At 40.4% G+C, this 22,790-nt stretch overlaps 1 protein-coding gene across 1 annotated transcript; it reads right to left on the bottom strand.

Moving 5' to 3' along the window:
* Nucleotides 1-7,376: 7,376 nt before the first annotated feature.
* LOC148160460 (uncharacterized) lies at nt 7,377-20,474 on the bottom strand. Its single transcript, XM_088003853.1, has 5 exons — nt 20,280-20,474; nt 11,617-11,812; nt 10,586-10,662; nt 9,682-9,778; nt 7,377-9,498 (listed from the first exon to the last, which is right to left on the bottom strand). Exons 1-5 carry the CDS (start codon nt 20,472-20,474, stop codon nt 8,024-8,026), a joined length of 2,040 nt encoding a protein of 679 aa, XP_087859979.1. The 3' UTR covers nt 7,377-8,023.
* Nucleotides 20,475-22,790: the final 2,316 nt, after the last annotated feature.

Below are 22,790 nucleotides of genomic sequence, written 5' to 3'. Positions count from 1 at the left end.
ATATGGCTAAAAGTGAAGATATCCGTCCTGAGCCGACAGACAGCAAACAGACAGCAAAGGTCCTGAATGTTCCCTGATGCACAGATGGAAATGTTGTTTGAAGGTTTAAAGTTAAAAAACAGCAGCTATGCCACCTGGTGGCAGAAAATCAATGGTTGCCACTAGATTACCACCGACACAGGTGATCAAAAACAGGCGACTTCTGTTTGATGGTACGTACTAAAATGTTTCAGGAGGCAAATACTTTTTCACTTCACCGAATGAATTCAAAAAGGTGGACTGCATTTCTTTTGCTTTGTTTTCAGAAGTCTCGTGATGAACGCGCCGCATTGCCATCACCACGCAACAACCTGTGATCTCCTCTGACAACGACAGTGACAGCAGTATTGTGCTGAGTTTGGCAACATCGGTCCGTTGAGTCCATCAGCTGGTCCTCAACTCCTCCACCCGATTGGGGATAACAGGATTTACAGGACAACCCCGCCGGGAGTGAATTAGAGGTTTGTAGCTACCACAACCTTAATATCGCTGCTGAGATCTGATATACCACCGTCCGTGTTCAGAAAGAGCTGAGCAGTCACAAAAAGGCCGACAGTTTCCAAATCAAGAGCCGAGCTTCAGAGAGACGGCAGTGAGGGATGGGAGGGTGTCCTTCACGTCAACGCATCTTTATTCATCACAGACAGGGATGGATTTCTGGACTGTGAATGATTTATCACACATTTCACCCACCACAGACATAACAACGCAGCAAAGAGAAAGAGAGAGACAAAATAAAACACGGTGTCCTCTTTGTGATAAATAGGAAGGCTAAGCAGAGAAAAATACCACAAAAGTATACCAACGACGAAGAGACGCTGCGATCCAGAAGTGAAATGGACCCAACTGTGATCAGCTCTTAACTCTGCAGTCTAAAGATGGTGAAATCTGACAGTTTTTCCCCCTCTGACTGAAGTCTTGCACCTGTGGGAGTCCGGCTGTCAGAGCTCAGCCAAGATCCACTCTGACCTCTGGCTCTGGTGCACAAGAAGTGTGTGTCCGAGGCTTTAATCCCACGCTCCAGTGCTGACAGCTGCATATATTGCTGCGAGGGAACTCTGCTGCAACGTTCCATTTAATGGAGCGATGCGCGGACTCCGACTCCGTGAAGTGGAGAGGGACTGAGAGCATCGATGCGGTTCATCGCAGCAGTGCGTGAATATTTCTAAAGAAGTTTTCACGTTTTTGTCATGCTATAGTCACAAACATCAGTGTGTTTTATCGAAACGTTGTGAGACGGGCCATAGTCAGAGACAATGCATATCCAAAATTAGGACTTTTTTCTTTCTTTACAAAGAAAAATCTGAAAAGTGCGGCATAAATCTACTTTTAAACCCTGAGGTAATGGCTTGTAGAATCCCCGTTGTTGCAATTACAGCTGCGTGTGTTTTTGGGGTATCTCTTTGCTTGCCCGTCTGGACTTTACAAAATCTTACCTGTTTTATTTTGCATGTGTAAACTTTCTTGATCGGGTTGGAATGAATTTGGATTAAAATATCTGATTGCATCATTTTTTTATGGGCACAAAATTAATCAATCTGATTATGACGTGTACTTTTCATGCATCAGGTTTTATTCAGAATAGGCGAAGAGTTGTAAAATATCCCTATAAAAACACAGAAGTTGTTCTTCTGTACTGAACATAAAAACAAACAAATGCAGTAATTTGCTCATTCTGAGTCTTCACCCAGAATGGTCCTGATAAGTTCATTCCCATTGAGCTGAATTTCTTTTATGAAAACGTATTAAAATTTGATTCTTGCAACATTGAAGGACAGTGTTCAGAAATTAAGCGTATCTCTATGCCTGCAGGAAGTTTGTGACCATTTACATATTTTAGCAGCTTCATTTTACAAAAAACAACAAAAAAAAATCTCTCCCTAATCCAACAAGTATGCATGATTTATATGAACAATGAAAAACAAGACTGAATCAGCGTATGCAGTAGAGAAATGCGTCACACGCTTTGCAACAAGCAACAGGAGTAACCAGAGTTCAGGCAGTCTTCTCACCTCCACAGCTCCAGGTTGAGTGGACTCAAACTTTAGCATCAACTTTTCATACTCTTGTAGGAAGCTCATAAATTTTTAATCGTGAGAGAGATTCACAGAGTTTACTCAAAGCAGGCAATAAAAGTACATAACTCAAGGTTGCATTTGTGATTCTATTTTCAAGCTGTCTGCCGGCGTAACGAACAAATACTTTCCTGCTGTGATAAATGTTTCCTCCCGTCGGTTCAGGAGGAAGGCTAATAATCTCTCTATGACTCAGTAACCCAAACACGCCATGTGTCTTGTGTATCCCTGATCAATACCCGTTTGATCTGCGGCTCATCGATTAGTCGAGCTGATTAGGTGCTCATTACCCCAACGCCGTCCGTTTTGATTTCCAGTCCAATTAAAACTAATTCCCCGCTGCTGCTGCTGTCTTCTGACCGTGATGCAGACTTCATCCTGTGATCGATGGTTTTCTTTGCACCAGAGTTTGACGAGAAGCCAACTTGTCCAGAACGTTGGATCTTGTGGATTACCATTCGGTAACATTTCCGAGTTTCCCCCAAAGGTTTGCTGTTTGTCATATTTCTAACACGTTTACAGCTGTTTCACGATGTACTGACCTATCAGTTCACTGCACACCAGCGTTGACTCTTGATTTAAAGACCCAACCATGCCAAAGGACTGGCACAAATAAACATTCCCAAAGCATTTTGTCATGCATATTGACACAATGTTGCGCCACCAAAAGCAGTTCTGGGATTGGCTATTTGAGTTGCAATCCTTTGTGAAGCAACCATACAGGAAGACCTCCAGGTTTGGGCCAGACATCCTGAAATGTGCGAGTTAAACTCATTCCTCTAACCAGGCGTCTTAAACTCAAATCCCCAGGGGTCGGTGTCCTCCAACGTTTAGATGTGTTTTTGTTCAACACACCTGAATTAAATGGTTAAATGATCTGATTCAGGCATGTTGGACGCCTGTCCTCAGGTTTTGGCGTTTTATATCAGTGCTCTAATCTAACTAAAAACATTAGAAGTGTTTCTCAAATTTAGCTTTTTAAAACTATGGCTATTTTAGGGAGAAGGTACAAGAAAATATTTCATTTTATTAATCAGGATTTACACAAAGGGTCCTGACGTTTTCTGAGAAAATGATATACTGTCAAATATCCATATGGAGTCTGAATGAGTCATTTTTTAAGTTTGATTGGGGAAGTAGACACGAAGGGAACACAGTCTGGGGCTGACTGCAGCTGATTTTGTTCTTGATTACCTCTATAAGTAATTTCCCACTTGTCTTTTCAATGATGATTTTTTTTATCTCACCAGTGTGATTTCTTTATCGCTACATAGTGGTGATGGAGCAGATGTAGATGAAGTAGATTGGAGAATGTCTTTCAAAATGTAGATTTTGGGTTATTTAACCTACTCCTTTCATACATAAAATATAACGACACAACATAAAATAACAGAAATTGTGTTTAAAGTATCCCCATAGTCCTCATAAGTTTACATACGATAGCAGGTTTATTTATTAATTGGCTGTTTATCAGAGTATATGGATAACACAAAAACTTTTCTCGTACTTTATGTTAGCAGTCGGGTGAACCCATTTATTGTCAAACAATTGCTTTTGAAATTATGACAGCAGAAATTGTCAGTGCCGGTATTTTCAAAGGAGATGTTGGCACAATCAACCCTAACTGGAAGATCAGAAAAAGAAAACTAAAAGGAAAACTCTTCTCAAAACTGAGGTGAGTTGCTGTTCTTTTGCTAGCTTGTCTTATGTGTAACCCAGCTCAACCTTACTCATCACCGCCTTTTAAAAACACTTGATCTCCAATTAGGAAACAAAGCTCATCATGTTGCTCCATCAGCAGGGTTCCAGCGAACTTAGACTCCAGTAACTTCATAAAAAGAGGCTTTATTGGCTTTTACCAACTGCTCTTGTTTCCAGAGGGAGCTGGTTAGCTCCATTTAGAGCTCTTTAACTACATTACTGTCACAACCATGGCCTGGCCTCTTTGTTTGTAATCTGGTTACAGAGTGTTCGACCTGAATGACCTGCAGTCACTATGTGTGAAGCCCTTTTGTTGCACACAGGCACATATAAGCAGGGCCATGCAGTGTGTTGCAATAGTTTCAATAGCCCTTAAACTTTTCAAGAGCTATTCAAAAATCACCTTGAAAAGACATTTGGGATTTTTTTTTTTAAATTTTGAATAAATAAAACTTTACACTCTTAAAATACAGATTTCCTTTTATCTAACCTCTGCTCCGGCCTCAAGTCTTCTGCAAACCTTGAGACCGCTCATATTCTTACACCAGCTTTTCCAGGCGCCGTTTCAGGTGACCTTCGTCAGACGGTGTGTTTGCATATACGTGACAAAGACGGAAGTCGGTGCAGTCCCTTTTGCATCCCAGAGATGAAGTGCCTCTTGGAGAGGGATGTCAGTTGCTGTCACAACACCGGATTAGAAGTGACATGATGCTGAAGTATGTGACCTACATCGCTGTCATCAGTGTGACGTTTTTTTTTAAACACATCGGGTTGCTGCTCCCATTTTTACAATTAAGTCGTGTTATTCAGATTTATGTCAGAGACATTCCCAAAGTAAGCATAAATCTACTTATTTTGGGGTCACTTTGCAACTTTAGTGAATTATGACATACAGAGTGATTCATGAGAAAGACAGAGATGTTTCCTGGTAGATTTCCATATTTCTGTACAACTGGCAAAAACAATTTGTTGATTTTTGCACCAAAGATGCAAAACTGAGAGATTGTTATCATGTCATGCTGGCAAAGATCTGATCATTTTGTGATGGTTTACCTACTTTTGAGACAATTTAACCTTTAAAAATGTACAAAAAGGTGAGATTTTACATTTACAATGAGAATACTACAGATGTTTCCTTGTAACATGTTGGTTTTCATTCTTTTTGGGCAACTTAGCTGCTGACAGCATCTCTCTATGTCTGGATAATCTGAACAGGCAAACCATGAAAACATGAAAGGCTCTAAAGATTAAAGATTAAACAGAAGAAGAGGCATGTCTCAGCTGTGAGAATACATTGCATCATGATCTCTGACTCGCTCAATTGCAAGGTACATTACTTTAGAGCTCAATGGTGAGTGAAGGTGGTTTATGAGGTTGAACAAAAGCTTCTGCGCTGTGTGCATGTACCTTTGTGTGTCTGCAGACTTGGGTTCTTTTAAATTAAGTCAGTGGAAAGAAAAAAGATACAGAAAAAGAAAAAAGGGAGTGTGACAAAGCCACTCTTTAAGCCATTCCATCATCTCAAATCCACACCTGTCTCCATCTAATGGTAATAAGATAGAGTTTATGTGTGTGTGTGAGCCTGCACTGACCTCCAATTTTCAGCTCTAGCCACTTGTCACAATCATCAGCAAGTAACTCACATTTCCAATCTGCAGGAAGGGATCTGCTCCAGTTAAGGAGGTAGCACAATCACCCAGTGTCACATTCAAGCAGCTCTACAATGGCTTTCAGGTCCTGCATTGATCAAATATTCATAAAGACTCAAGCGAGCTACAGCATGCTTGGAAAAGCTGCAACACTTCTGAAAAATGAGACTTCTGAATTATTTGTTAAACCACACAACTACTGCAGCTCATCACCGCCAGGAAAAGTAACTCTCTCCTGCCACCTGCTGGGCTTTTAAGGTTGTTACTATCTGGTATGATGAGTATGCAGTCAGTGGCTGTCCACCGGTAGGTTTTCTCCCGATTTATCTTGCGACCAGTGGTTAGATATAGCTTCACTCTGTAAATGTCGCTACATATAACTCAACATAATTGCCTCATAAATCTTTCTAATTTCATTCCAACTTAAGAAATATTAGTTGTTTACAAAGGGAAGAAAGTTTATTACTCCACACCTACAACATGCTTCAGTTCTTTTATACTGGTGTGTGAGCCCATCTAAGCACTGAACCAAAGCTTACAATAAATCAGTGAGTGGATGTGCCATAACTTTCTCCAGCTGAACAGAAACAAAACTGAAGTTATTGTCTTTGGACACTGAAGAGAAATGATCTAGAATAAACACACAGCTTCAGTTATTACAGTAAGAGACTGGTGATCAGGCCTGAAGTCTGAGTGCAGTGAAGAACTCTGACCTGAATCTTCAGAGACACATAAAGACAGTTACAAAGTTGGCCTTTTATCACCTGAGGAACATCTCTAGAATTAAAGGACTAATGTCACAGCAAGATCTAGAGAAATTAACTGATGTGTTTTTCTTTAGACACATTGATTACTGCAACAGTGTCTTCATAGGTCTGCTTAAAAAAATAATACTCCCGCTGCAGCTGATCCAGAATGCTGCTGGTTTTCTCACTAAAACCAGGAAGATGGAGCACATAACCCTACAGTCCCTGCACTGGCTCTCTGGAGCTCAGAGAATAGACTTTAAAATACTGTACCATACAGTGCAACCATCACTTGAATGGCTTAGCACTGCAATACTTTAAAGATCGGCCGCTATTGTCAATCAATCAGATTTTATTTGTGTAGCACATTTCAGCAACGAAACAGCTCAAAGTGCTTTACATTATGAAAAGACAGATCAACAATTGAAACATTACATTTTTTTCAAGTGCCATCACATCAAAAATATTGGTTAATGTGTCATTAATTATGGTACAAAAGCAACTCTAAACAGGTGGGGTTTTAGTCAGTGTCTCGGCTGTTTTGTTATTTTTGCGTCAACCTTCCAGACCACCCAGATATTCTGGTTCTGACCTGCTCTACAACCCCAGGAGCAAACCTGGAGAAGCAGCATTCATGTTTTGTGGTCCTCTCATCTGAAAAGAAAAATAAAACTACAAAATTGCTGAAACACTGAGTTCCTTTACACCAAGGCAAGAAACCCACTTGTTCAGAGATGCCTTTGATTATAATATCTGGAACATTGATCAATATATCTGATGGGTGATTCTGATAATGGCATTTGACAAAATGTTTATTTTGTGTTTTATAATTGCTTACTATACTGTGCTTTTATGATGATAAGCACTTTGATAAGCTTATTATTCGTAATAATAAGCTTATTGTCTTTTTGTCACATTATTTGACAAACATGTCAAATAACTTGACATGTTATTTGTGTAGCCCAAACAACATGTCAAATTATTTGTACTATACAAATAAACTTGACATGTTAGTCACAGAAGTTGTTGAATTTATTAATGCTCTATGTTGTCCAATAAAAATGTACTTGAATTCTGATACAATGACATTGTTGTGGTTGATTTGTTTAATTAGCTGCTTTGGCATTTTGTGACATTCACATAGATGCTATACAAATGAAATTTTATTATGATTTTTTTAAAAACACAAAAGGAAAGCTTTAATTAAAATTGTGATTTGTGTATAGATTGTGATAAGATCTACATCTAAAAAAAGAGAATGAGAAAATTAAGTAATTACACATGTAAGGTCTCGGATTTTAATGTCTAACAGGCTGACCTAGCTATCTTGATCTTGGTCAATAAAGAAAACAAAAGAAAATAATACAAAAGGAGAGAGAAAAGAAAAACAAAAACAAAACCTCACTGTCCCCAAGGGGCAATTTGTTTTGCAGGCAGCGAAAAACAATTAAAGAAAAAGATCATTTCAATTCATATTTCACTTCTTACACGGTAACAAAGCAAAACCAAGAACTTAATTCAGAGATTAATTTAGAGTGCTCAATTACTAAAACATGTGTGCTTTTGGAGGGTGAAGGGAAACCGGAGAACCCGGAGAAAACCCACAAGACGTGAGGGTGATGGGAGTGTGTGGCATGGGGTGTAGTTGGTTGGGATGGGGTTTGGGTGGGTGGCGTGTGTGGGTGATGGTTAATTTTTCATTGTTTGATTTTAGATGGTTTTTTTTGTTATGGTTTTTATTTTGTTTTTTGTTGTTTTTTTAAGTGTGAGCTGTAAATTATCAAAAGGTTTAAGAGACTGATGTCGACACTTGTTAGTGTGGCACATCAAATTCGAAAGGCAATGTGTTGTTTTCTTCTGCGTGTCTGCCAGGGTGACGTTGCTGTGATGACTGCTGTTCCTGCATTGGTGCAACCTTATTTTTCTTCTTAAACCAAAGATTCCAATACTTTTTAAATAGAAAAGAAAATCTCACACCTTCATCTTTGCATCTGGAGCAACAGCTTTTGGTGGAACTGGATTCACTGGGAATGGCTATTTCAGGATATTTTACTGCTCCACCTGTGGAACTCTTAGATTTCATTTCTGGGCCTTCAAAGATGGATTCTACGCTAGTAATGAGTGTGTTTGTTATGGTGTCTATATTTGTTGAATCTGGGATGTATTCTGTAGGGTTTTTGGCAATGAAATCAAAGACCCCCATAATGGTAGTAATAACCGATTGTTTTAAGTCAGCCAGATGCTCGGATGGTATCGATGCTAATTTTTTCTGAACATCCAATTTTAGTTGAATATGTTTCTCATCGGTATGCTCTCTTGGGGATGTGGCAGTAACCTCTGACTTAACCACTGCCCGGGCCTGCTTTGATTTCAGTTCTTCATTTTCTGCCTTCATGACAGACCCTGTATAGAAAGAACTGAGGTCCAGTTGTGTTGCATCTGATACATCATTCAGTTCTTGAGCACGTGTAGGAGGCACACGGCTAGATTTGACTTGAATCTTCTTAGAGTGTGGTTTGGTCTTGTTTGATTTCCTTTCATTGTCTCTCTGATCAAATGAGTCCAGATGTAGATCTTGGATTTTGGACACTATCAGGTCACATGCAGTGTGAGTGAATTCAGAGGAGGCTACTGAAGACATACACCTTGCCATCTTCCTCATATATGCAATGCCTGGCTGGATCTCCTCTTCATTTTGTATCTCACTGTTTGAACTGAAGTCCAATTCTCTTGTTACTGACGAAGTGTAACTCGGCTCTTGTGAGTGTGGAGCGAGCACATGGCTAGGTTCTGCTTGGATTGGCTTACTGAATGTTTCAGTTGTGTATGATTTCCATTTGTCATCGTTCTGATTAGATGAATCCAGATGGGGTGAATCGTGTTCGGATAGTAACAAGTCAGACGTAGTGTGAGTGAATGCAGAAAGGGCTGTAGAAGGCATGCAGATTTCCATCTCACCTGTGTATACCTGGCCAGGTGGGATCTCTTCTGATTTCAAGTCTTCATTTTCTGTCTTACTGATTGACTCTGTATGGAAAGAAGTGAGATCCGGTTCTGTTGTAACTGCTGAAGGATCATTTGGCTCTTCGACATGCGGAAGGGTCAGATGTTCAGATGTCTGTTCATCCAATGCTTTGGTCTCCTCTGATTTGTTGATTGACTTGAAGTCTCTGTGTTCAGATTTTAGATCTTCATGGGGTTCCTCTCTGTCAATGATGCTGGCCACTACAGACAAAGATTTTTCTCGTGATGGATGTGCTTCCTTGGGAGTCTCACAGCTCAACGTCGCTACAACAGGTTTATCCACAGGTTCTGATTTGGAATGAATCCCTAAAGCTTCTTCCTGTGCTGTGGTTTCACGTGTTGTAATCAAATCTTTAACAGTTGATTCCTTTCCAAGACTTTCTACTAATTTAGAAGATGGTTTAGGAGATGCATCAGAGAGACGTGTTTCAGTCTTCACTGACTTACGTTTCTCTTTTCCACCCTCCATGATCTGCTCTACACAGACATAGGAGATTTTGGTGGGAACAGCCAACGGTGTTGGAGATTTTGCCCTGGAACCAGTCTGAAAAGACGGCTTAGAAACATCACATTCACTGCTTTTGTCAACTCTATGCTTATCTAAGCTCTTCTCCCCATTCTGTTGGGTCTTTTGTTGTAACTTTGGTTTTGTTATACCCTTAAAAGCAGATTTTAGCTTTTCATAGACCGCATGGTATATATTGCGTTCAGACTTTTGGTCTTCACTGGGTTTCTGTTTCTCATTGATGTTAACGACTGTTGAGGATGAAAAGCTGACTGGTGGCGCAGATGCTTTCTTCAGAGTCTGTCTCCTTGACGTTCTAATATCTTTATCTACATGTTCTTTGGATTCAGATTGAGTCTCTAATGGCTCCATCTGTTCTGTGGTTTCATATGTTGACTCAATTTTTATTATCAAATCAGTGGCAGTGGATTCCACTTCAAGACTTTCTGTTAATTTGGAAAAGGGTTTAGGATATGCCTCAGAGGGTCGTGTTTCAGTCTTCTCTGATTTATATTCCTTTTTTCCAACCTCAGTCCGACTCCTCAACGTCGTTACAACAGGTTTATCCACATGTTCTTTGGATTCAGATTGAGTCTTTAATGGCTCTATCTCTTCTGTTGGTTTACATGATGACTCTGTTTTTGGAATCAAATCGGTGACAGTGGATTCCTCTTTAAGACTTTCTATAGGTTTGGAAAAAGTTTTTGGATATGCCTCAGAGGGTCGTGTTTCAGTCTTCTCTGATTTATATTCCTCTTTTCCATCCTCAATCTGACTCCTCAATGCCGTTACAACAGGTTTATCCACAAGTTCTTTGGATTCAGATTGAGTCTCTAATGGTTCTACCTGTACTGTGGTTTCATGTGTTGACTCAATTTTTGGAATCAAATCGGTGACAGTGGATTCCTCTTCAAGGCTTTCCACTGATTTGGAAAAGGGTTTTGGAGACGTATCAGAGGGATGTTCTTCAGTCTTCTCTGATTTATATTCCTCTTTTCCATCCTCAATCTGACTCCTCAATGCCGTTACAACAGGTTTATCCACCAGTTCTTTGGATTCATAATGAGTCTCTAATGGTTCTCCCTGTGCTGTGGTTTCACATGTTGACTCAATTTTTGGAATCAAATCGGTGACAGTGGATTTCTCTTCAATACTTTCTGTTAATTTGGGAAAAGGTTTGGGATATACCTCAGAGGGACGTGCTTCAGTCTTCTCTGATTTTTGTTCCTCCTTTCCACCGTCAGTGATTGGCTTTACAAAGACAGAGCAGGTTTCAGTGCCAATCTGCTCAGATGGTGTTTTAGATGGTGTCCCGGAATATGTCTGAAGAGATGCCGTAGAATCATCACACTTATGCTTTTCGTCAACAGTATCCTCATCTAAGAGCTTCTCCCCAGTCTGTTGGGTCTTTTTATGTTTCTTTTTCTTCGACAAGCCTTTAAAAGCAGATTTCACCTTTTCAAAGAAGGTTTTGGATTTTTTGCGATTTTTATATTCCTCTTCACTGCGTCTACGTGATGCAGAAACTCTGCCTTTTGACACGCCTACTTTCTTGAGAGTTTTACATCTCAAAGTTGTTGCAACAGATTCATCCTCAGATTCTTTAGGTTCTTCAGATTCTTCAGATTCAGAAAGAGACTCCATTTTTGTAGTCAAATCTTTGACAGCGGAGTCCTTTTTAAGACTTTCTATTAATTTGGAAAAAGATTTAGAAGATGCATCAGAGGATAGTGCTGAACTATCCTCTGAGTTACATTCCTCCTTACCACCCTCAGCAACTGGCTTTACAAAGACAGAGCGGATATCAGTGGAAGCAATCGATGGTGAGGGAGATGTTACCGAGGAACCTGACTGAGAATATGACTCCTCATCCTCACTTTCACTGGAGGTGTGAACATCATCGGTCTGTTGGGCCTTCTTGCGTGACTTGCGTTTTCTTAAACCACTTAAAGCAGATTTCACCCTTTCAAAGATGGTTTTGGAATCTTCGACTTCAGACTCCTGATATTCTGAGGAGCCCTCTACATTGATAATGTCACTCTCTGTGCCAGATACAGATTCTCCAGGGGACAGCTTTGCATGGCCAGATAAGCCAAAGTCAGACGTCGTTCCAAGAGGTGGCTTCTCATGTTCGATGGAATCGGAGTGTGAAGATGCTTTCTGTGATTTGGTTTTATCTGCAGACTTTTTCTGTCTACTGCTATATATGTCAATGGACTTCTCTTGAAGATTACCGGGTAGATGGGTGTCAAGTGCTTCAGTCTTCTCTAACTTATGCTTCTCTTTCCTACGCTCAGTGAAAAGCTCTTCAAAGGCAGCGGACGCTTCTGTGGAAGTAGTTGATGCTGTTGAAGATGTAGCTGACTTAGAAGATGATTCACCACTTTTACTCTCAACATTATCATCTTGTAAGTGTTTCTTCTTAGTCTGTGGGGTCTTTTTATGTGATTTTTTCTTTCTTAAGCGCTTAAAAACATCTTTCAGCTTTTGAAAGAAGGTTGGGGATTTTCTGAGTTCATTTTTCTGTTCTTCACTGAGTCTACGTGTGTCAATGATGTTAAGGTCTGTAGATGAAACTTCTGCTTTTGTATCCTTGGGAGTGTCACTGCTGCTCACCGTTTCAGTGGCTTTATCAATTTTTGCAATCAAATGGCTGACAGTTGCTTTCTCTTCAAATCCTTCAGAGGCCAGTGTACCTTTAGTTCGTTCATATTCTGCTTTTACTAAGGCCCGTCGACGTGCAAAAAACTCTTTCAAATAGGCTGTCACTTTTTTCTCATAATAAATAGTTACAGACGACTGAAGTGTTTCAGCTCCCATCCTTTCCTTTTCTCTCCATCTCGAACACAAGTGCAGCAGTTCATTAACATCCCTCTCGACTTGAACAAATGTAGCTGAGATTAGATTCTCAACGTTCGGTAAATTTGGAAAAGACTTGGTTTTGGCACATGTGGAAGAGGGATCTTTTTTCTTTGAGTTTGTTGGATGACTTTTCTGCTGCTTTGACTTAGTCATCTTCAAAGTATTTTTGTGATTAATAGTAAATACTTCCCAGTCTTGTAAATAAAATTCTCAAAATTATAAATTACATGTACTTCAATTAACAAAAGTGCCTTTGATGTCCTAGTATGTGATCTCACCTCTGCTCTAAGATGTACTGTGATGTCATGTGCTTTGAAGCAGTGTGATGTCACAAAGCTGTGAACAAGCCCTGCCCCTTGTATATTTGTGTATTTTCAATGAAAAACACAAATTTTTATCGATGTATTTTAATTTATTGTGAATACATTCAGTATTTTCTTACATATTGGTTGTACTCTCTTATTTATTTACTTTATTCTTTAGTTACAAATATATATGTATGTAAATAAAATAATAATTCCCTTCTCACCCTCCGAGGGTGGTCTCTTTAATCCTCTGAGCTCGGGTCCTCTACCAGAGGCCTGGGAGCTTGAGGGTTCCTCCAGTATCTTGGCTGTGCCTAGAACTGCACATTTCTGGACTGAGATGTCTGATGTTGTTCCTGGGATCTGTTTGAGCCACTGCTCCAGTTTGGGGGTGACTGCCCCGAGGGCCCCTATGACCACAGGCACCACTGTGGTCTTCACCTTCCAGGCCTTCTCCAGTTCCTCTCTGAGGCCCTGGTATTTCTCCAGTTTCTCATGCTCCTTTTTTCTGATGTTGTGGTCACTTGGTATTGCTACATCCACCACAACGGCTTTCCTCTGTTCTTTATCCACCACAGTGTCCGGTTGGTTTGCTATGACTTACCCATTGAGCTATCCAGCTAACTGGATAGCTCAATAGCTCAACTTTCACCCAGGAGACCCGGGTTCAAATCCAGGCCGGGGCAAAGATACAACAGTGAAGTGTGGGTCCTTAGGCAAGACCCTTTGAGCTACTGCCTACCTCATACCACGAGGGACATCGATATGCAGGATATGCCGACTCAGACGTCGCCCGGCCAAATATACAGGAACCAGCACCTGTATATTTTAGGATTAATTTTAAAATTCTTATGTTTGTTTTTAAATCACTGCATAATCTTGCCCCGGCTTACCTCTCTGAGCTTCTTCACCCCTACATACCCTATCGGTCTCTCACGTCCGCAGATCAGCTGCTCTTGGAGGTACCGAGATCAAGAAGGAAGTTCAGAGGGGACGGGGCTTTCTCTGTTATGGGCCCCAAGTTATGGAACGACTTGCCTTTGCACGTTAGAGAGGCCCCTTCACTGCCCACTTTTAAAGCTCGTCTTAAAACCCATCTATTTTACTTGGCTTTCAACTCCAGCGGGATCCAGGAATTGTATGTCTGTTTTTTAAACTGTAAGAGTTTCTTTTATTATTATTTATTTATTTTTAATTGTTATGTTGTGTTTTAATTTACAGCACTTTGTATCAGCTGTGGTTGTTTTAAAGTGCTTTACAAATAAAGTTGGTATGGTATGGTATAGTATGGTATTTTTGTGATTCCTGCTCATCCCTCATTGGAACAGCCTGGTTTAGTGGACAGACTCACCGCCTTGTAACGGAGCCTGCAGGGGCGTCGCTAACGTTAGCGGTTAACAGGCGATGTCCAAACCAGTAATCTATAACAATGAAGAAATCCTACAACCGCTAAAATCTGACACTGCTCCGTTTTTGTTTACTTTTTGTGAAGAAGGAAGTTGCGCTGGCCTTCTTCAGAGGTTTTGTGTCGATTCCTTCAGTAGTTTTTGGTGCAGCGCCCCCACAGGCGACGGGGGGAACAGGTTTTTCAGTTAGTTTTAGTCGTTTGACACAGTGCAGTTTGAATGCGAACTAGAGTTCTGAAAATGTAACAAATGTTGCAATTTTAGTCCCCAATCGAACCAAGTCTACCGGACTATCCGGTCTGAATACACCCTGAGAAGTACTGAGCCTGGCTATATTGATAAACTCTGTGTTTGGCTAGCTAGCTTAGCTGCTACTGCAGCAAGTCAGTAATACACTGTGCTAAATAATAAAGCAACAGGTAATTTCCTCACTTTAGCATTACTGTACTTTTGTTTCTGTCACGTTTTTCCTTTTCTTTTTTCCCCTTTTTTTCTTCAATGGCCACAGGACTCGGTGACGGAGTGAGCGGAGCCAGGAGAAGTGAGGGATGCGGCGGTGGGACAGAGGAGCGCTGGGTGTCCAGGAACCAACCAGTAGTGGAGAAGGAGTGGACAGCTTAGCAAACTGTCATTAATATTAATTTAAATGTTCCTTTTAATATTTTTTGTTGTGTAGGTAAATGATTGCATAATCTTTTATATTAGAAAACTATATTATTACCTATAAGTTAAAAAAGAAGCTAAAGTTGCTTTTTATTTTTCTCTTGACCCTTTTATGGGCGCCAGCAGTCCAGGGGTGCCATAAAAGGGTCAAGAAAAACAGTATTAATGAATACATAACGCACTAAAAAAATAAATAAAAATAGGTAGAGGTAGGTAGTAACCACACTGCATGAATCTTATAAAATCTTTTTGACCATGTAAGGAATTTTGATTTCTTCACGAAAATAATAAATGAATGAATGCAATTCCTTACAATCAATATTGAGCCAGGCTATAAATGTAATAAAATTACAAGCACATATTCTTTAAAAATAAAATTAGGAATAATGAAATTATAATGACTGGAATTTAATTAAAATCTTTTCCATACTGGATAAATGTAACATATAGGGAGAGGGCAAAGAGAAGATTCAAGGTTGCTAGTAAATGTAATAAGTATTAGTGACTTTTTAAACAAGTGAACCTTTCGAAAGATTCACTTTTTTAAATTTTTAAAAATTATTTAATTATTTTTAAAAAGTTTTTAAATTATAATCTGTCCTAAAAACAGATGTCTCATGAATTATACAGAAAGCCAATTACATTTTCCCCACAGAATCCCAATTAAAAGAATCTCATCTCTCTTACTGCTTTTTCAAAAAATAAAAAATAAATAAAATAAAAAGTCATTCAGTAGCTGAATGTATGAAATATTTTTGATGCTTTGAGTAAAACCTTCCTCCCCCTTATTTCCTCTCGGCTTTAATTCAGGCCCGGACCAGATGTATTACACCGCTGGCTTTTATATGTTGTGAAACCCTGACAGGACGTAGCTCAGTGGTAAGCAGTGACATGCTTTATTCCCCAAATAAACAGAGTCTGAAGTTTTCTCACACAGCATCATTTGTAACAAGTAAATCCTGTGTGGCTGAGCGAGCCATCCGTGTGCACACTGCAGCCGCTATAAAACGCAGTAATGTGCGGTCAGGTTTTTAATGGATCCATGTCATGTTTAAAGCCGCGCTGCGTTCGTGATCACCACGCACAGAGGACACGTTTGATTTAGGCTGGTTCCGCTTCACAAGCCTACAGGGAGGCGTTCAGGTCCCGAGCCAAACGCCGCCAGAGACGGTCTGGGATGTGGCAGCAGTTTGGGAAGCTGTCGACGTTCCTGAGGCCCCGGCCGCCTGGTAGTTCCCACCCTGTCCTGGGGAGGGAGACTGTGGATTTATGATAGTGAGGCCTGCTGGAGGTGCTGAACAGAAATGTTCCTGCCAAGCCCAACGGCTGACCTTCAACAAGGATCCAGGCGCCACATCAGAGACTTCATCCTCCACCGTGTGTTTAATTCTTGACCGTGGGGCACCGAACGAACAATCAAATGGAGGCCTTTAAAAAAACCTCGTGTTCATGTTTTAATTTCACTGCCAACAAAAAACCAAATTAACTCTGTATTTTAAAGGGCTGTAAAACAGAAATGTGGGCAGCAGCTCTTTATTGGGCTGGATTTAATGATGAAGCTGTAAACATCACACCTAGCAAAATTAAAAATTCTTCAGGAAAACGCCCGGTCACCCTCACTTTGAGTCAGCGCACAGCTTTGGCTTGTATTTGTCGTTGTAAACGGAGCTGAAAACGGCTGAATACAAGGTGAAGAGCAGGGGTCTGCGTCGTAACGTAGACCGACGTTTTTATTCAGGGTAACATTTAACAGAACAACACACCACAGAGGCGACTGCAGGCCGTTTATTCTCAAACGACCGGCTCTCCGTGTCAAGAGACACCTGTCACAACTCACAGAAGGTCTTTGAGAGTTTTGAGAGCTGAAACATCAGTCCAGTATCAAACTAAACTAATTTTAGCTACTTCATGCACAAATTTTAATGAACTCACTCAGGATTCCTTTTTGAATGTTGCTCCCAATTATCTTTAAGCATCCAACGATTTTCTCCACTAAAATGAAAAGCATACATCTATGTCTATATACATCTATTTCCCTCTGAATTTCATCAAATGACCTGAACAAATGTGAACAAAAATATTAATTCTTCAAATGCAAATCAGTCTTCACTTAGTAACCACTAATATCTACTCACTAATTGGGTTTTAAAAAATTACTATTTACGCACTTCAAGGGAGTTTTCTGATGGGAATGAACAGTAAATGGTCAGAGGTTTGATCTTTTAATTTTTCTTGAAGGGAAGCTCGATGTTTAGTAGACTCGGTTCGATTGGGACTAAAGTTGTGACATTTGTTCCATTTTCATCAGGCGCAGTTCTCCTTCACACCGCACAAAGAAACCAAACCCCTTGAAAGAACTGTTCCCCTCCACACCAAAAACCACTGAAGGAAACGACACAAAAACCTCTGAAGAAGACACGAGACACTTCCTTCTTTACAAACCGTAAGCAAAAATGGAGTGGCGTCAGATTTTAGGGGTTCTAAGATTTCTCTTTTGTCTTTGGTAAAAGACCATAAGCAGTTTCTCCCGCTAGCGCTGGACTCATGAGTTTGTTTTGGTTCTATTTACCCAGAATGCCACAACAATAAGCCCACCTCTAAATGTCTAGAAATACAAATTAAAACAAAATGAAGGTTTTGGAGTCCCTGAGCTATAGATGTAAATCATCGTCAGCTTGGCTGCAAATGCTTGATGGCAATTTTGGCCACCATCCAGTTATTATTACACTTGAGGCAAATTTGTTTTTTTCACAAGGCTGGCTTAGTTCTTCTTCCTCTAAATAATTGAAATCCGTGTTTCATAAACTAGACTTTAGATTTACTCCAGTTTTCTTGGCCTTTGTGCATATTTTGCTTTTATGTTTATTCCACATTTTTATCATGGAAAATGCTTTAAAGCCAAACATTTACCATTACATGCGGCCTGTAAGCAAAACCTGACGGACTGCAGGAGGGAATACGTTTTCAACCTGCCTTTCAGCCACTAGATGGGAGCCTTGCTCTTTCCACACGTCCCCTGTCACCTGCTGCAGGCCTCGGCCCTGGGTGGTGCAGGATTAAGATGCAGCAGGTCCTGTTGGGTCCTGCTGGCACCCAACAGGACCATCAACTTCACTTTCACCCATAAGGGCGACTATTACCTGGATTTTATTTCATTCTCCAGATAATATCTCTTTGTTGTTGCCGCGTCACCATTCATCCTGCTGGGTGTTTTTTTTTTTTTTTTTTAATTCAAGACACATGCACCACACATCACTTCCTGTGTAACCGATCTCGTTCTCTTCCAAGACCTGGAGGTGAGAGTTATAGTTTAGAACATGTAATCCCCCTTTTCTAAAAATATGTGTTATTTTAAACGCTTTAATCGCTTCACATTAAGACAGACAGGGGATCAGCCGGCGTTATGGTCCGCATATACATAATACTTATGGGTAGCTCGTATGTGCTGACTAGCTCTGCGAGATCTATAGTGAGTGAACGTGATACGAGCTATAAATGTCTGTGAGCTATAGTTGAAATAGATGCTGGCGGCAGCGAGTGGCCTCCTTTTACAGCAGCTCTGCTCCCTGCTCAAAAGTTTGAGCAGCGACTCTTAAACAGCATGACTTGGAAATATCTGGCATTTATACACCGCAAGCAGACGTTTTATGTCTTACATGTTGCGTGTGTCATCTGAAAATAAAGCTATGTTGGATAAATAAATAAAAAACAAAACAAAAATCGGGGAAAAATGTCCTGGGAGATAAAATAAAAAAGTGATAGATCACAAACACAATTCTGCTTTAGAAGATTTTTCGGTTGTGGAATTAACTGGTAGCAGGTGAGCGTGTTGAGATTTGGAATAAATTAATCTTTTCATGAAAGAAAAGGTTATTAGATTATTATCAGCCGGTTCCAAACATATATTTGCAGACTTGACTCTGACATGGACCTTTTTAGTGAATCACAGGTGTGAGAGGCTGAGTTTGCACCAGTTCTTTATGTTTGCAAAAGCTGCAAGTTCCAACTCTGACATACATAAACTCACAGGAAATAACTAGAGGCAGAGAACGGACTGATGAAACAAACTTATCTTCCTGCTGTTGTCTTATCACCTGTCCCTCAAACTCGGTGAAAGTCCAGTTTTTTTAGATTTTCCTTCATGCTATGATGTTACTCTCTCATCCAAAATGTGAGTTTCTTTGATTCTTTAACGGATGTCTGAGAAATCCTCGAATCTCCCATGGCAACCATTCGGCCACCTAGATCCACAAAGTTCCTGCTTGGAGTTTCAGTCTCCAGCTGAGCTTCGGCCTCACAGAGCTCCCTTCCCCTGCACCTTCACCACTCAGCTCCTTCAAACTAGCGGCAGCAGCAATTAGCAATTAGACCTGGTGGAACTGTGAAGCTGCTGAGCTCATCGTAGGAGCTACATCTCAGTCCAATGCTCCAAAGAACATGATAACGAACGAACATTGTTGTGATGACATGTTGAAGGAGTAGGAGCTTCTTAAAGAGACAGAGTCCAATTACAAAGCATCAAATTACAAAGTCAAGTTTCATATGTTTGTTATATATAGCATTTTTATAACAACAGAAGGTAACATAGCTACTTGATGGTGCTCTAAACTGGCACTATGTGCCTGGAAAATACATAATACCAGCCTTTTGCCAAGCAGCGGCCAGAATTAAACATGCAGATGCTCTTCATCAATCTGCCTGAGATTGAGCTATTCTCCAAAGCACACGAGTCACGTGACCAACAGCCGGAGGCAGAACAAGACGACAGGAAGTGGTCTTCTTTATGATTTGTAGTTTGTTTTTGGACATCTGGCTCCAATATCATCACACAATTCATAAAATGTTGTGTGTCACTGGAATGTGATGAATCCACAGGTTTTCTATAAAATGGTCGATTACAACCTCCCTAAAAACACGAAGCCGCTCCAAAGTATAACGGGCTTGTCAGGCCAATGTCTGAATAAGACACCAACGTCTCCTCCAATGGCTGACAGATGGTGAGCACTAGCCCCATGGCTGAATTATTATGAATATTTCATAAAGTTGTTTACATCGGCTGCTGCCATATTTTTTTTAATGACTTATCACGTGAACAGGTTTTATCACGTGTGATTTTAATTTCATGTCTTATTTAACAGAAACACTGCAATTGTGAAATTGACCACTGGCCATTGTGTTTTTTCGACATTTGCAGAATACTGTAATGGAAACGCAGCTCGTGATGACGACAGCACCCAGACAGACGGTGGAACGGCTCCCCCCATCGACCAGCCAGGTGTCCAGCACTCATGAGTGAGGACGTACCTGAGCTGAGATATGAGGTGGCGGCTCGCTCTCAATGAGACGCAGTAACGTAACGTGGCTGCTGGAGCAGCAGCAGGAGTAGAGTGAGGGGTTAACGGGCGGTGGCTGCTGGACGTCCAGGCCGGCCGCTGACTGATGAGGTGACGGTGCGTGCAGCCGTGGCCAACGGAGCCACATAGGAGCCCACACGGCCATGAATGTTCTCTTTCACTGCATCCTCAGTGGTTTTCCATCCTTCTGCTGTCCTCAGATGTGTTGGCTCTTCTTGATGTGTTACTGTATCTGCAGGTAAGGATTTAGCTTGTACATTTTCCTCTTTATCAGCTATACTTTAGTGGAACATGGTCCTTCGACGTTTGCCTCGTTTCACGTTGGTGTTTTCCTGAACGTTGAAGTAATGCAACATGATCGTACGATCAGAAGAGCCATCTGAGGCCTTCAGAGGAAGACTGCAGCAGCATATGGGTCTGGTTAGAGGTCAGCCTGCCACACTATAAAGAACATAGTCTGAGGAGCATAGTGCAGGATGGGGCTGCTACTAGTAATCGATTAATTTGATCAATTATTCTGACGATGATTTGATTAATCGGATAAAAATGTTGGAACATTCTGCAGATTTTTTTTTTCATTTAACCACTAAAGCATTTTTTCATACCATGTTCAAAATACATTAAAAGATGCAAATAAATAATTCGATTCACTTTTTTTTTACTTCAGAAACCAAACATTTTATTGGCTAAAATGCAGCAGCAGCATTCCTTTGGTAAATCTGAACCAGGTGAAGCTAAATCTATGCTACTTGAGGAGTTTTGGCTAAAGACCTACTTATAGGCAACGGAGGGTTTTCATGTTGAATTCAAAATGTATATATGTTTTTTGTACATTTTTGGCTGAATTACTTTTCTGAATACGTTGTTTTATTTCAGCAAATGGCCTTTTGTGAGTCTGTACACTCAAATATTGATGATTATTTCAATTATTGATTAATCATGATTAGTCGTTTCAGCGCTAGTGGAGGACATTGAAAACAGGTCTGGCTGGTTATGATCCTCAACTAGAACTGATAAAATCCTAAAGTATTACAACCGCAGCAGTTAATCAATCAGTAAAACTTTATTTTTGTTATTATCGACTCCTGTTTGACTTGGTGTCCATCTTTCTGTTGACTTTTTAACGGTGGCGCAGGTTTAGGAAGTCCTCATAGCACATGTCGGGTAGGTCAGGTCATCTAAAACGGAAGAGTGAAACGTATTTTAACCAGACTGTAGACATCAGAGACTGGAGGACATTTCCCCAACTCCTCAATATTGGCCCTCTGCCTGCTGATACACACACACACACACGTACACACACACACACACACACACACGCCTTGTGGTACATGAGAATGACACACATAGCACGCTCGTAATCCTGAAATGCTCACAGGAGTAAAGCTAAAACCAAGCAAATGGATCTGTTTTTTGTGTTTTCTTTCTTTACAAAGGACCAAAATATTCACTGAATACAGGAAACAGTCAAAAGGGGCACAAAGTATATTAGGCTTCGCGACGAGCGCACGCTGTTGCACACGCAGACACACACACACACACACACACACTCACACTAATGCTCCCTTTAAGAGTTGACCCAACAAATCGACATAGCTGATGTAATTAGTGATTTTAGGGCTCTGCACTTCATATTACAAGTCATAAACAGACATTCTATACCGTGGTTTGAGAGAGCTGTTTGTTCAGGAGTTTTATAGTCCACCAAGGACCCCTCTGTGTTTATTCTCTGAGAACAATAATGCCACTATGCTGCTGGGCTGGTATGTTTTTCATTTGTCCAATTAAACACAGAAAATAAATACAAAATTTGGGCTGACTTTGACGGCGCACATTTTCTTCTTCTTTTTTTTTCTCCTCTAAAACCTCCTTAATAAGGACTCTCAGCAGCAGGATTTACAGTCGCTCAACGGAAAGGCATGCTGCCGTCTGTGGAGGGCTAATCTGCGTTATTAATCCAACACACCACGGTTATGGAGGTGGATTAGTTGTAATATTTGGAGGAATAATTGGACCTCACCTGGAAGGTCAAAAATGTTCAATTTGCGAGAAAGCATTAACACCCTCTTTTTTTTTTTGCTGTTTGCAGAAGTTAAATTTAGCTCAAGTGAACGTTCAGTCCAGAGTGGAGCGAAGCTGTTTTATTTAACGCCGACTTGCTGCTTGCTCACAATTACAGCTGTGATTTACGAAGAGGATGCTGACCCTCAGCCTCCCTGACAGACATGCAATTTCCTGTGTGAGAAAGCACTTAACTTAATCCATACTGCGATAAAAATCCACTGACAGAAAGTCCATGTACTGCATTCATCACATTTACTGCAGAAAATGTACCAAGAAGAAACAAAACAGAAGTTTTAAAAGTATTGAAAAGTAACATGGAATTCTTAAAATTTTAATTTATATATGTTAGATTTTGTATATAGTTATTATCAATGGTTTAATTATTATTTATTAGGTA

The sequence above is a fragment of the Poecilia mexicana genome, unplaced genomic scaffold (assembly GCF_051168715.1).
Source record: "Poecilia mexicana isolate PSO_F unplaced genomic scaffold, ASM5116871v1 scaffold_2, whole genome shotgun sequence".
In the NCBI taxonomy this organism is placed as follows: Eukaryota; Metazoa; Chordata; class Actinopteri; order Cyprinodontiformes; family Poeciliidae; genus Poecilia; species Poecilia mexicana.
Note: the sequence above shows the minus strand (reverse complement) of the source record. Positions and strands in the feature narration are given on the sequence as shown.